The sequence below is a fragment of the Schistocerca piceifrons genome, chromosome 8, assembly GCF_021461385.2.
Source record: "Schistocerca piceifrons isolate TAMUIC-IGC-003096 chromosome 8, iqSchPice1.1, whole genome shotgun sequence".
Classification (NCBI taxonomy): Eukaryota; Metazoa; Arthropoda; class Insecta; order Orthoptera; family Acrididae; genus Schistocerca; species Schistocerca piceifrons.
The window spans coordinates 210,425,347-210,439,784 of record NC_060145.1 but is presented as its reverse complement, the minus strand read 5'-3'; the positions used below and the strand labels follow the sequence as shown (position 1 = coordinate 210,439,784).

Here is a 14,438-nt window from a genome sequence, read left to right as displayed (position 1 = left end):
CAATTCCCTAAGTTTAAGTCGGGAGGGGATGTACACCCAACACATTTTTTGAAAAAATTTAACCAGGCCTTGCCAAAGAACTAGAAAGATTCAAAAAAGATTGAATTTGTCATGGGGTACCTTTTAGGGGAAGCCTCAGAATAGGGTAGGTACTGTAAATGTTGAGAACGTTTCTTCATGGGGAGATTTCCATAAGAAATTTAAGGAGAAATATTGGTCTGCTAGTGAGCAGGAGAAACTAATATCAGATTTGTGGGACCCGAAATACTACAATAATGCTTGGGGTACCATGAGGGAATATTTTGACTGACATCTAACATGGGTGAAGTATTTACGAGTAGATAAGCCAATTGAGGAAGAGTGGTTAGTTTGAACTTTAATTAGACAATTACCCATCTATGCAAGAAAAGACATCTTGTGTAGGGGGGGGGGGGGGGGGGGGCTGGAAAATGGTTGAATAAAGATAGTGAAACTTTTTACATCAACGGGAAAATTCAAATTACAAAAGGAGCAGCAGAAATAATTTCAAAAAGCATGAAGTCAACATCACGAAAGTACACCAGTATAATAAGCAGAACTGCAATGACCATTATCAAAAGAAGCATCCACCTTTGAATCTAGGTCCAGTAACTTCATAGGAATTTGTACCAAGTAATACTAGAACCCAGAATGTTAGTGTAATATCCCGATTTGGTAACCAACCAGTAGTTATTCATAATGACGAAAACATGATGCGATTTGGATCCAGGGCCGGGGCCCAGGTCGTAGAGATACAATAGGAGGCCTGGTTCATGACAAATATGTTAATTTCATGCACAAAATACCTACAAAAGAATGGTTACTGCTAGAAGAGCAAAACTTAGTTATCAGTAATCCTGTGACCATGGAGACTTCTGAAGTTAACATATTTATAAACTCAGGGAGTGAAGTATCACTCATATGTAGCACATTCTTTATAACTCACTACAGACTAAACAACACTACCGCTGAAACTTCCTGGCAGATTAAAACTGTGTGCCCGACCGAGATTCGAACTCGGGACTTTGACTTTCGCGGGCAAGTGCTCTACCAGTTCAAGTCTCGGTCGGGCACACAGTTTTAATCTGCCAGGAAGTTTCATATCGGCGCACACTCCGCTGCAGAGTGAAAGTCTCATTCTGGAAACATCCCCCAGGCTGTGGCTAAGCCATGTCTCCGCACATCCTTTCTTTCAGGAGTGCTAGTTCTGCAAGTTTCGCAGGAGAGCTTCTGTAAAGTTTGGAAGGTAGGAGACGAGGTACTGGCAGAACAGAAGTAAAGCTGTGAGTACCGGGCGTGAGTCGTGCTTCGGTAGCTCAGATGGTAGAGCACTTGCCCGCGAAAGGCAAAGTCCCGAGTTCGAGTCTCGGTCGGGCACACAGTTTTAATCTGCCAGGAAGTTTCATATCAGCGCACACTCCGCTGCAGAGTGAAAGTCTCATTCTGGGAACACTACCGCTGTTACCAGTAACTGGAGTTTACATAGTTGGTATAACAGGAATGAAAAGTAAAGCTGGGAAACATGAAACTCAAGTGAACTGTAGTGTTGGAAATATTTTATTTCATCTAACACTGTTAATAGTAGAGAATATAAACTGAGATGTATTGTTTGGTTTAGACTGGCTATTAGAATTTAAAGTCATCTTAAATTTTGAGGAAAATCTTCTATGTTTTGGAAAAGGGGACAGTAGATACTGGATACCATTTGTGACAGACAACTATATTGATAAACAAACAACTGAATATCAATGTCTGTGATTAACAGCTACAGCACAATTGTCACCAGAGATTGATAGTGTAGATCATGTATCACATCGAGCTGACATACAAGATGAAGTAAACAAGTCTATAATATTAACCAGTGAACAAAAACAAGATTTACATAAAATTCTAATGGAATATAAATTAGTATTATCCGATAGTCTGGGTAATATCTGCGACTATGTAAGTTTAAGATCAAAGATGACTCTCCATTCTTCTGTAAGCCGTATCCAATACCAGTAAGTTTGAAAGAAGGAAATAAATCAAATGATTGATAACAATATAATAGAATGTAGCTCCAGCATCATGAATAACCCTTTGGTCGTGGTGAAAAAAGCTACAGGTGGGGTATGAGTAGTGTTAGACGTGCGGACACTGAATAAGCAGAAAGTGACAGACCCATTAACATCGATGAATTGTTATCCGAATTTGAGAAAGCAAGGGTTTTTAGCACAATGGACCTGACTGCGGGATATTGGCAAATTAGGTTACATCCAGAATCAAAATGTATATAGCATTCTAATTTGATGGTAAATCATATTATTACAATGTATTGCCATTCGGACTTAATATTTCTGTATCCGTATTTATACCTGCACTAATAAAGCATTGGGGAGAGATTTATTGAATGATTTAATAATATATGTAGACAATATCCTAATAATATCAGCTACTTAGGCAGAACATTGTCTCACCTTATGCAGAACTCTGAAAAAATTTAAAGAGAAAGGTATTAGGGTGAAACTGTCTGAATCATACTTTGCGCACCAAGAGCTTAAGTTTTTAGGTCATGTAGTAGGGGTGCACAGAATTAAACCAGACCCTGAGTTCATTAAAGCTATTAAAGTGTGTCCACACCCAAGAAATGTAAGACAGTTGAAGGGATTTATAGGAATGGCCGGATACTGCCGAGGGTATATACAAGGGCACAAATTAAATTACCTGAAAATTTTACATTTATTAAGGAAGGGAGTACTGTGGATTTGGGATCAAGAAGCAAATGATGCATTTGAAAAGGTCAAAAGTGCGCTTGTTCAATCACCCATATTACATCATCCGGTTATGGGCGAACTGTTCAAAATTTCATTGGACGCGTCTGATTATGGTATTGCTACAGAACTTAACCAAGGAGAGTGGGGTCTAAATAGTGTAGAACACTGAACCATAGCTTTTGCTAGCCGTAGTCTAAATAAGCATCAATTGAATTACATGGCCACTTAAAAAGAACTATTAGTGATTGTATGGAGTATCCAAAAATTTCAAACACTAGTATGTGGGTCAGAAATCCATATTTATATGGATCATCAAGCTCTATCCTTTCTAACGAGCAGTCGATTGTTACACAGTAGATTAATGCGATGGATGCTTTTCCAGCAGGAATATAATATTAGGATACAATATGTAAAACGCTCCAAGAATAAAGTACCAGGTGCTTTGTCTAGGTTACCCATAGGAATTATATATAAAAACAAAGATGAGGTGACTTACCGAACAAAAGCGCTGGCAGGTCGATAGACACACAAACAAACACAAACATACACACAAAATTCAAGCTTTCGCAACAAACTGTTGCCTCATCAGGAAAGAGGGAAGGAGAGGGGAAGACGAAAGGAAGTGGGTTTTAAGGGAGAGGGTAAGGAGTCATTCCAATCCCGGGAGCGGAAAGACTTACCTTAGGGGGAAAAAAGGACAGGTATACACTCGCACACACGCACATATCCATCCACACATACAGACACAAGCAGACATATTTCTGCTTGTGTCTGTATGTGTGGATGGATATGTGCGTGTGTGCGAGTGTATACCTGTCCTTTTTTCCCCCTAAGGTAAGTCTTTCCGCTCCCGGGATTGGAATGACTCCTTACCCTCTCCCTTAAAACCCACTTCCTTTCGTCTTCCCCTCTCCTTCCCTCTTTCCTGATGAGGCAACAGTTTGTTGCGAAAGCTTGAATTTTGTGTGTATGTTTGTGTTTGTTTGTGTGTCTATCGACCTGCCAGCGCTTTTGTTCGGTAAGTCACCTCATCTTTGTTTTTATATATAATTTTTCCCACGTGGAATGTTTCCTTCCATTATATTGTTACCCATAGGAATGGAAGAATTAAAATTTATGGAAGGACCAGGCATTACTTTTGCAATTAATTTTGTCAGAAGATATCCGATCATCAGGGTACGAGACATGGCTCAAAGAATAACACAAAATATCCATCATGATCCCTATTTTATAGAAATGTTTTCTGCGTGTGTCTGAAATTCTTTACTTCCTAATCAAGTGGGAAAATGGAAAATTATGGGTCATAATTTATTTTGGAGAGACAGCGTAAAATTACAACATTGGTGTTCCAAAAGGAAAGGGAGAAATGTCATACATTTTGGTAATCACAGAGTGTTGGTCAAAGTACGTTAAACTATATCCAATCAAAAGGGCAAATACGCAAACAGTTATATACTGTTTGCAACAATACTTTCTGGGGGTAGGTAAACTGAAAAGGTTTCTCTCCGATAATGGTCCACAGTTTGTGAGTAATGAATTTAAAGAATTTCTAGCGTGGGAAGGTATTTGTCAAGTGTTAATATCCAGCTATAACCCATCCTCGAATCCGTGTGAACGAGTAATGAAGAAAATTGGAAAACTATGCCATACCTACTGCCATGAAAAACATACTTTATGGGCAACGAAAATTAAAGGCTATGAACTTATTCTAAATGAATTACCACATTTTTTGACAGGGTTGACATCTTTAGAAGTAATAGACAAATATTTGGTAGGTGAACCTCTAATTAGATGTTTCAATTGGCCTGAACAACCTACTGTTGATCACCAACTGAGTCACGAAATAGTTTCTAAGAATTTAGTTGAAAAAGCACAACAAAGAGTGAGTAAACATAATGAAAAAGCTATTGAACCTCAATCTAAGGTCGATGACCTAGTTCTTGTAAAACAACATCTTCAAAGCTCTGCCCTGAAGAAAGACACACATCAGTTTTTCCAAAAATATGAAGTGAATACCAAGTGATCACGGTAATCCATCTCAAGACATTATTTTTAGTGGATCCTACAACTGGATCAAAAAAAGGGAAAGTATAATGCAAAGGACGTTAAGTTCTGAGTTAACAGGTGGAGTCACGACCATCGGGTCTCGAGTTGTTTTCCATGTTTCTTCTGTAATAATTTTCCTGCAGCAAATTCCCTCAAATTCTTAAATTATTCTATCATCCCCCACTTAGAGGTACTGGAAAAAACCATATCAGTTAGAATTTGTGATTGCATATTCAAAGATAGCTCCTGGAAAGAGATTTCCTTCTTCCAGTCAGTTAGACTACTAACAACCTCTAACTCCCTATACAATCTCTTGTTGAACTACAGAAGCATCTGCATAAGTGCTTCTGGTAGTACTCTTGTGTACTCTGCAAGAGCACACCTGAGGTAGGAATCTGCACAGTGCATTCGCACCTACCTGTCCCCAATCCGGACTTGTACCGACTTTGTTCGGCTGCAGCATGAGGCGGAAATTTGCACACATGTTGTCTCCGAATTCCGTCATTTGGCACAGCCTTGGGAAAAGGTATATTAGGTGCACCTGGTCAGCTCTTATCTCCACATATGATTAGGTCACATTTTTGCTTGGATCGTGGTTTCGACCAGTGCAGTCTCCACATACAATTAGGTCATATTTTTGTTTGGAATGATCTTAGTATGTAATCTCTTCACCAGTATCTTTGCAAACCTACGTGTAGAGGTCTGGGTGAAACCAACGTCATCAATTTTGTATATTGTGATGATATGAGGTGACATTACAATGACCTCAACAATGGTTTTCGTGAAGGCTGCCTGGTGATCCCTTCCTTTGTCAAGTAATTTCTGAAGTCATGGGAATACTATTCTCATGCTGAATGTAATACAGTCAACCTAGCTTTTGCCCTTTTGCTCTACGCGAAGTTTCTGTCCTCGCTGGGCTGACCTTAGGACACCTGTGTTATTCTTTGACAGATGTACCGCCATAATCGGGCCAGCGTTGCAGTTTATATTTCTGGATGCATATTTTTCTTAGTGAACTGAAGGAAATATTAAGTTAGCACAACATATAATATTGGATGACTAATTAAACAACTGTGATAACATAGTAGCCGGCCGGAGTGGCCGAGCGGTTAAAGGCGCTACAGTCTGGAACCGCACGATCGCTACGGTCGCAGGTTCGAATCCTGCCTCGGGCATGGATGTGTGTGATGTCCTTAGGTTAGTTAGGTTTAAGTAGTTCTAAGTTCTAGGGGACTTATGACCACAGCAGCTGAGTCCCATAGTGCTCAGAGCCATTTGAACCATTTGAATCATAACATAGTATATAGATTTTCTACTTTGTATAGGAAATACCTTTTATGATATGTGATGTAGATGGGAGGGTTTGTATCAGTTTTGAAAGGGGTGGGTATTGGGGATAAAAGCATGGTTTATGAAAACACACAAATCATGACTAACACGAGACACACACCACACCTTTCAGACGACTCTTACAAACAAGTGTGCCTGATTCTTCACCATTTGCCATTTCCATAGGGTTGCTAAAATTTCCTTTGGGGACCTCAAGGGTGAAGGTGGGAAAGTCCATTCTGTAGGAGACGATTTAATACCAAACTTCCTCCGGCTTCTCACTCAAGTACTTGCAAGATAGGGATCCTGGGGAAGGGGGGGTGGGAAGGGTTTCTGGTCTTTGGGGCTATCTTCTTTCTTTTCTTTGATCTTAGCAACCATATCTATTTATTTCCTTTCTTACTTCTCATTTGAGGACCTATCTATTTTTCCCTCTTTCCATATCATCTACTTCTATCACAGAAGTCCTTCCCAGTTTCTGTGGTTTCCAGTAATCTACATCTTATCTTCGATAAGAAGGCTGAAGAATCAGACTACACAAACACAAATTTTCATACACACAAAGAGAGATGGATACACAAACAATGAGGTAACAGATTAGAAAGATGTGAGAACCGCCAAGTGTTGTAGGGGAAAAGATATGCGTACATCGGGAAATATGCACACAACTTTTTTTATGATGATTCTTCATTGCCTATTTATACACTACTGGATGTTAAAATTGCTACACCATGAAGATGATGTGCTACAGATGCGAAATTTAACCGACAGGAAGAAGATGCTGTGATATGCAAATAATTAGCTTTTCAGAACATTCACACAAGGTTGGCGCCGGTGGCGACACCTACAACGTGCTGACATGAGGAATGTTTCCAACCGATTTCTCATACACAAACAGCAGTTGACCGGCGTTGCCTGGTGAAACGTTGTTGTGATGCCTTGTCTAAGGAGGAGAAATGTGTACCATCATGTTTCCGACTTTGATAAAGGTTGGATTGTAGACTATCGCGATTGCGGTTTATCGTATCGCGACATTGCTGCTCGCGTTGGTAGAGATCCAATGACTGTTAGCAGAATATTGAATTGGTGGGTTCAGGAGGGTAATACGGAACACCGTGCTGGATCCCAACGGCCTCGTATCACTAGCAGTCGAGATGACAGGCATCTTATCCGCATGGCTGTAACGGATCGTGCAGCCACGTCTCGATCCCTGAGTCAACAGATGGGGACATTTGCAAGACAACAACAATCTGCATGAACAGTTCGACGACATTTGCAGCAGCGTGGACTGTCAGCTCGGAGACCGGTTACTCTTGACTCTGCATCACAGACAGGAGCGCCTGCGATGGTGTACTCAACGACGAACCTGGGTGCACAAATGGCAAAACGTCATTTTTTCGGATGAATCCAGGTTCTGTTTACAGCATCATGATGGTCCCATCCGTGTTTGGCGACATCGCGGTGAACGCTCATTGGAAGCGTGTATTCGTCATCGCCATACTGGGGTATCACCTGGCGTGATGGTATAGGGTGCCATTGGCTACATGTCTCAGTTACCTCTTGTTCACGTTGATGGCACTTTGAAGAGTGGATGTTACATTTCAGATGTGTTTCGACCCGTGGCCCTACCCCTCATTCGATCCCTGCGAAACCCTACATTTCAGCAGGATAATGCACGACTGCATGTTGCAGGTCCTGTACAGGCCTTTCTGGATACAGAAAATGTTCTACTGCTGCCCTGGCCAGCACATTCTCCAGATCTCTCACCAATTGAAAAGTCTGGTCAGTGGTGGTTGAACAACTTGCTCATCACAATATGCCAGTCACTACTCTTGATGAACTGTGGTATCGAGTTGAAGCTGCATGGTCAGCTGTACCTGTACACGCCATCCAAGCTCTGTTTGACTCAATGCCCAGGCGTATCAAGGCCGTTATTACGGCCAGAGGTGGTTGTCCTGGGTACTGATTTCACAGGATCTATGCACCCAAATTGCGTGAAAATGTAATCACATGTCAGTTCTAGTATAATATATTTGTCCAATGAATACCTGTTTATCATCTGCATTTCTTCTTGGTGTAGCACTTTTAATGGCCAGTAGTGTATAAAAAAAACTATAACACACACACACACGAACTTTGACAATTCCATATTATATACATAAAAAAAGCAACAATTTCACATCAAGCGAGTATAAATAAGAAAGAAAGAATGAGTAATGAAAGAGAATGCCAGCAAGATTGAAGTACTAAAGTACTCATGATGTTTATTTAAGGAAAGTCATTGTAGCGAATACTCTGATAAATTGAGGAGTTGGAGGCTAGTGGGACTTGAATAGGGTATGTAAACATATTACCTACTGAATAGTTTATAGACATGGAATCTATTAAGTGTATGGAAGTTGAAAAATAGAGGAGGACTCCAGGAATTAGATGAAGTATTAAGAAGTAAATGTGAAGTATAGAATAGAAAATATTTAATTATAGTATACATAGGAATGTATACCTGTGTTAATGAACCATGAGGCCTACTCAGAAAGAATAGGGGGGGGGGGGGGGGCATACCTGGCATTTACTGAATATAAAGGGCATGCATACCTGTTGTCTAATGAATACAGTGTCAGTAAAGTGGATACCTAATTTGAATAGGCTTTTTACAACTGGTACACTTATAAAGTTGTGTATTATGAAAATGTGATAACCATTATTCAAATAACTACCCACATGCAGGAATTTCTGATCAACACAGTATCTTACGTCCTCTTGCAATTTCATTTTTATCTTGTTGGGTTTTAGCACCTTTGTAAGGATAATATGCAAGGCAACAGCATGTTACTGAGTCACAAAGCATCCAGAATTTACGTACCCAGTGGTGGTGGTGGTTTCTTTTTTTGCAAGTGTGACATTTAGTACAAACTGGACTTCCATCAATGGTAAGCTGTTCATATGTAATGATGTCTGAATATATCATCAGCTCATCAGCATAATCAACCAATTGCTGGTATGCGGGGCGGGGCAAAAAGAAAAGATTTTTTGTTATAAAAAATTTATTCATGAACCTTTTCACAAAATTCCTTCACACACCTTCAAAGTACTCTCCACTGAATGATGCATTTGACAAGTCCCTCCCCCCCCCCCCCCTCCCCCTCAACAATCGCCATTTGAAAAGCTGTTTTTACTGCCTCCACATCATCATAACACTTCTCTTTTAGCACTTTTTTCATTCACTGGAATAGGAAAAAGTCACATGGGGCTAGGTCTGGCTAATATGGAGGTTGGGGACTGACAAATTTAGCAGCAACACATCTCATGTGCAAATCCTCACACAAAATCTGCTGGCATGAGCTCCAACTCAGGCGTCTCTGTTGAAATTTGGCCAGTTGTCAAATGATGAACTTCATTGACTTTTTGGCTGATTTTTTCAACATTTTGCTCACTTTGTGACTTTGCAGCACATCCAGAATGAGGTTGGTCTTCAGCACTCATCTAACCACATAAAAAGTGCCCAAACCAGTCAGAAACTTTGTGTGGCTCATAGCATCCTCCTGTAAAGCCTCTCGAAGCATTTAGTGGGTCTCTGTTGCTGATTTTTAAGCAGGGAACAAAATTGCACACACTCTCTTTGTTATTTAAAGTTGCTATAATGACTTTGCAAGATCAAACCGAAAACAGCCACAGAAATACAACACTACACTCACACGTTCATCTACACACTGATGCCATCTGCACAGTTGTTTCATGGAGGTCTCTATTAACTCTCTCTAGTGGGAGAAATCTGTAACGAATGGCAGTGCCCTCTCAGTCTTGTTTTTTTGGGTCCTCCCTGGTATGATACATGGATTGTAATCAGGATGACCTGGTCCTGGGCACTTCTTGCTATCAACAAGATAACAGAGTTTAGTATGATGCCTAAATCACTGAGCAGAATACATTTTGCAAAACCACAGAAAGCCCAAGATAGTTTATTTCTTCAGTAAGAGAGTACTGTAGGTCTTTAGTTAATTCCATTATCAGCAAGTATGCTATATAACCTCTTGCCTCAGTTGTTGTGACATTCCTCCATTTTTTTATATGGGCTGGACAAAGTAGCTGCATATTAGATATAAATCACTTAGATGAGCGATTTGGTTTGGTGACAATCAGCTGAAGTAACATTGCAGTGAAAAATAAACTGAAATATTCAATTGCAGAAGGTCCCAATGGTAGCATATGCCAGCTCATGAAATGGAAGTTGTACTGACTGTAGAGTTTCAGGGGCAATCACTTCTTCAGTGTAATGTTCATCTTCCATTTTGTCTTCATTTTCATTCTGTATATTAACAAGAGCATCACTGCCACTTTCTGAAGTGGTACTATTTTCACTACAGTACATTTTATCACCAGATATTTTCAATAACTCGAATTTCACCATAAGCAAGCCCTCTTATTTGGGCCAGGCATTGGACTCATTTAAAAAAAACACATGGAACAAACAATATTAAATAACAATACTGTACAAAACAATAATGTAGGATAAAATAAAAAATATATAAATAAGTATTACGAAGTACGATGTCAACAAACAAACAATGCAGTAGCAGAGTTAACAGTCGTCAATATTTCACTTCAACGACACTCAAAATTCAATAACTATCACTGTACACATAAACTGAAACACTGAGCATCAATATTGAGCATGTTAGTATCATCTAGTGGTGAATTTTATATGCTAAGCAAAACTAAACAGAGTACCAACAATTCAGCACTCTGACGCTACTGCCATCAGTAGAGGGTGACAACACGTTGTTACCTCAACATTCAAAGTTTTAAAAATTGTATGGTGATAACTTTCAGTTGTTTGAGATATTTTTTTAAGTACTTCTTGTCAAATTTAGTTCTTGGAGCAAGACATGTTTTTGGGACCCACTGAGCCAGTTATATCAAGAATGGCAATTTCAGAATCTTGTCCCCTCTTTGTCAAATTTTTGTGGACACTCACAGTTGGCTGTGGCTGTGCAGAAAGCACTAGCTATCCTAAATTTTCCAGTGCCCCTTGAATGAAAACTGGTGAGTGCTACATTCCTTACAATCCTCACTGTTTTTGATTGAGGATTATTGTGGAAGCTATGGGAGTACAACAGCCACGCCATTTCTGGATTAAATTGATATATTCCTCCAACAGTAACAGCTCCAAAGCCAATACTGCAATAAATCAAACCTAAAGCTATCGAGCACACTCCAATAAAAGGTTTCCTGGTGTGCACCTGAGTTGTATTAAATGATGCAGTGTTCCTCAACAGACCATCTTACCTTCCAGACAGTTACTTTCATGCTTGTATTCCCTGAAGTAACAAATAAGCAAAACTGTGTTGAAGAAGAATTTCAAACCACCACATGCAATCATTCAAGATTACAAATTTGCTTTTAGAAATTGCTTGAAACAATACAGACAGTGTACTGTAACACTCCCATTTTAACTCTACATCCATCAGTCACAATACCATGCATAGTTGTTTTTGTAATAGCTGCATTTTGTTGAACCATGCAACAATAGTTTACATGAGACTGGATGCAGCTCTAATGCCTTTCTTGGAAGTATAACAACAGAGCAAAACATCATTCTCAGAAGTCTGATGTGATACCAACACACACAAATTCAACTGCTAATCAGAAAAATAATGTACAATCTTTTGCTATAATTAAACAAGCAGTATTCACAATGGCCTTCACTTAACCAGCAAGTTTTCAAATAATCACTGATCCTAAATTACCAACAACTTAAATTCCATTTTCACTTTTTTTACTGCTTTAACTTTTAAAGTACTGTGACCCAAAACTGTCTGAATCCTGCACTTTACTTTCACCGGTGCGAACGAAAAGGATCTTTTATAATGTATTTAATAGTGAATTGCACCCACTAATGCATCTTGTTACAATTGTGTCACATGAAGCACTGGTTCTGAAAAGAAGTGTTACATGCATTGTGCATGGCAAACCTGTCTGACAAACTGCCTTATGTACTATGTGTGCACGCAGATCCAAGTTTTTGCTTGAATTCAAAACTAAGAATCTAAGTTACATTCACAATGTGAGCTAGCAATGGAGCAGAAACATATAAGAGACACAGCAGCATGATGCATACTGGTGTAAAAGCACAAACATATGCATGTAAATTTTACTAATACCACAACTGTGGACCTTTCCTGATCTGTACTGTGTACATTAGATACTTTGTTATTTGTAAACTAAAATTTGTTAGTGGATCAGTAATCACCAATAAATGACGATGATGATGATGATGATGACATACCTTTTATCAGAAATGTCTGATTCAGAATACCCATTCATCAACTGGTTAGGGGTCCATTTTATGGTAAGAGAACTTGCAGTTTGATGTAATGACAAATATCCAGGCAGAGGTTCAGCCCGGTCTTTCTGGAAATCAAAATAATCAATAAGGTCATGATGACCTCTAAGGAGCTTTAAAGTACACTCATTTTTAAACCCACTTCATGCAACCACTTTCACAATGACTGACAACTAGGCAACAAATGTGTAGCTCATAAATACGCTTATTGTAACTAATATTAAGAAAACACTGTGACCTAAAACAACTATTTCAAAGAGTCGACATTAGTACAGCAAAGAGTCAAATACATGGGTACACACGTATTCAATAACCTGCCAGAGTATACTGAATGTAGATAATGTGGTGGAGTTTAAGACTGAATTAAAGAACTTTCTGTTGGGTAACTCCTCCGCTTTCACTGACGAATATCTTCACAAAAATTCTCAATGTTTAAGGTTATTTTAGAATTACAACTGGCACTCCATTGCTATTGTCTTTTGTAATGATAAGTTGTTTCATTGTACAGGTCTTAAATTAAGTAATATGTGTAAATTTTGATTTGTTTCCACATCCTACAGAAACCTCGATGCAAGATCCATGGAATACAACTAATGTCATGGCAGTAAGCAAACACACTGAAATAATTATATTTCTAAATATCACAATTGGAACAAATACTTTAGAGTGCTAGTAAAAATTTTACACTACACAACACACACACACACACACACACACACACACACACACACACACACACACACACACACACACACCTCTATATTCTAGCACACACATTTTCACAGTCCTACCCATTTGCCTTCATCTCACGCTTTACATTAATTTCTCTCATATTCTTCCACCAGTCCCAAACACATTAACTATCTTGCTTGTTCCTTATCACTCCCTTTCACTAACATTTCTATCTTACAGCCTATTATCACGTTTACCATTTTTGCTCTTACCTAAGCTCCAACTTGTTCCCATACTTCTACAATTGTGTCAATGTGCTGCTGTGGGAGAGGAAGAATTGGGGAAAAGTGGCTGATGCCTAGGAGGCGGAGGAGGCGGCAGGTGCAGAGGATAAGAATGTGTGAGGGAGAGGCAGCACACACATGGGACAGGAATGTGTGAGGGAGAGGCAGCACACACATGGGACAGGAATGTGACAAGAGCACCAGCACTGTTGAGTTCATGCAGTGCAGAATAACAATGACATGGAGGAGTGGATTGGGAGGGGGAAACAGGATGGAGAAATGGGACTCCAGGGAAGAGGGTGTGGGTGCAGGGTGAGAAGTTCGGGTCCTGGGACAGAGGCAAAGGTGAATGACAGTTAGGCATGGAAGACTGCATTGCTGTCTGTTACCATTATCTAAACACTTAACATGACCACAGCAGCAACAGCTGTGCCATTCAGCATTAATGCTCTTTATATATTAGACACTAAAGTGTAGTACTGAATTTGTTTTGCAATATTGTGGTATTCCACAATTATTAAATTCATACAGCAGGACAAAAATTTACTCCATAGTTAACAGCTAGTTTCATATGCAATTTAGTATCACACTTGTTACTATGACAAGAATGTTGCTTACGTTATTGTTCATGTTCGATCAAAGTTATATGAGTATTTATTGGTTAGCCACAGCATAAATAACATGTTATCAGTACTTCCAGTCAATATCTTAAGACTGTATATTGACTTTTACCATGCACCTAAACTGACCTGCACACTGCTTCCTATTTACACATGGATCTATGCTTAATGACAGTACTAAAATGATGAGGTCTCACATCTCTCTTTCTGTCTAGCCACAATTAAAAGATTTGTCATGTAATCTCTGTTCATATTTAACTGTCTTTCTAGCTCCCTCAGTAATTTAACTTCTTGCGGTATACAATTGTGTCAACAGTAACCTTTACAATATCCAAATTGCCATATGCCATTAATGACTACCACTCATGTATCA

At 39.3% G+C, this 14,438-nt stretch overlaps 1 protein-coding gene across 1 annotated transcript in view; it reads right to left on the bottom strand.

The window, feature by feature from the left end:
* Positions 1-14,438, bottom strand: part of LOC124711809 (small G protein signaling modulator 1-like) — a 319,654-nt gene that overhangs the window by 232,414 nt on the left and 72,802 nt on the right. Inside the window, exon 9 of the mRNA XM_047242033.1 lies at positions 12,433-12,557. Coding sequence (XP_047097989.1) covers positions 12,433-12,557 — 125 coding nt within the window. The remainder of the gene's footprint in view (positions 1-12,432; positions 12,558-14,438) is intronic.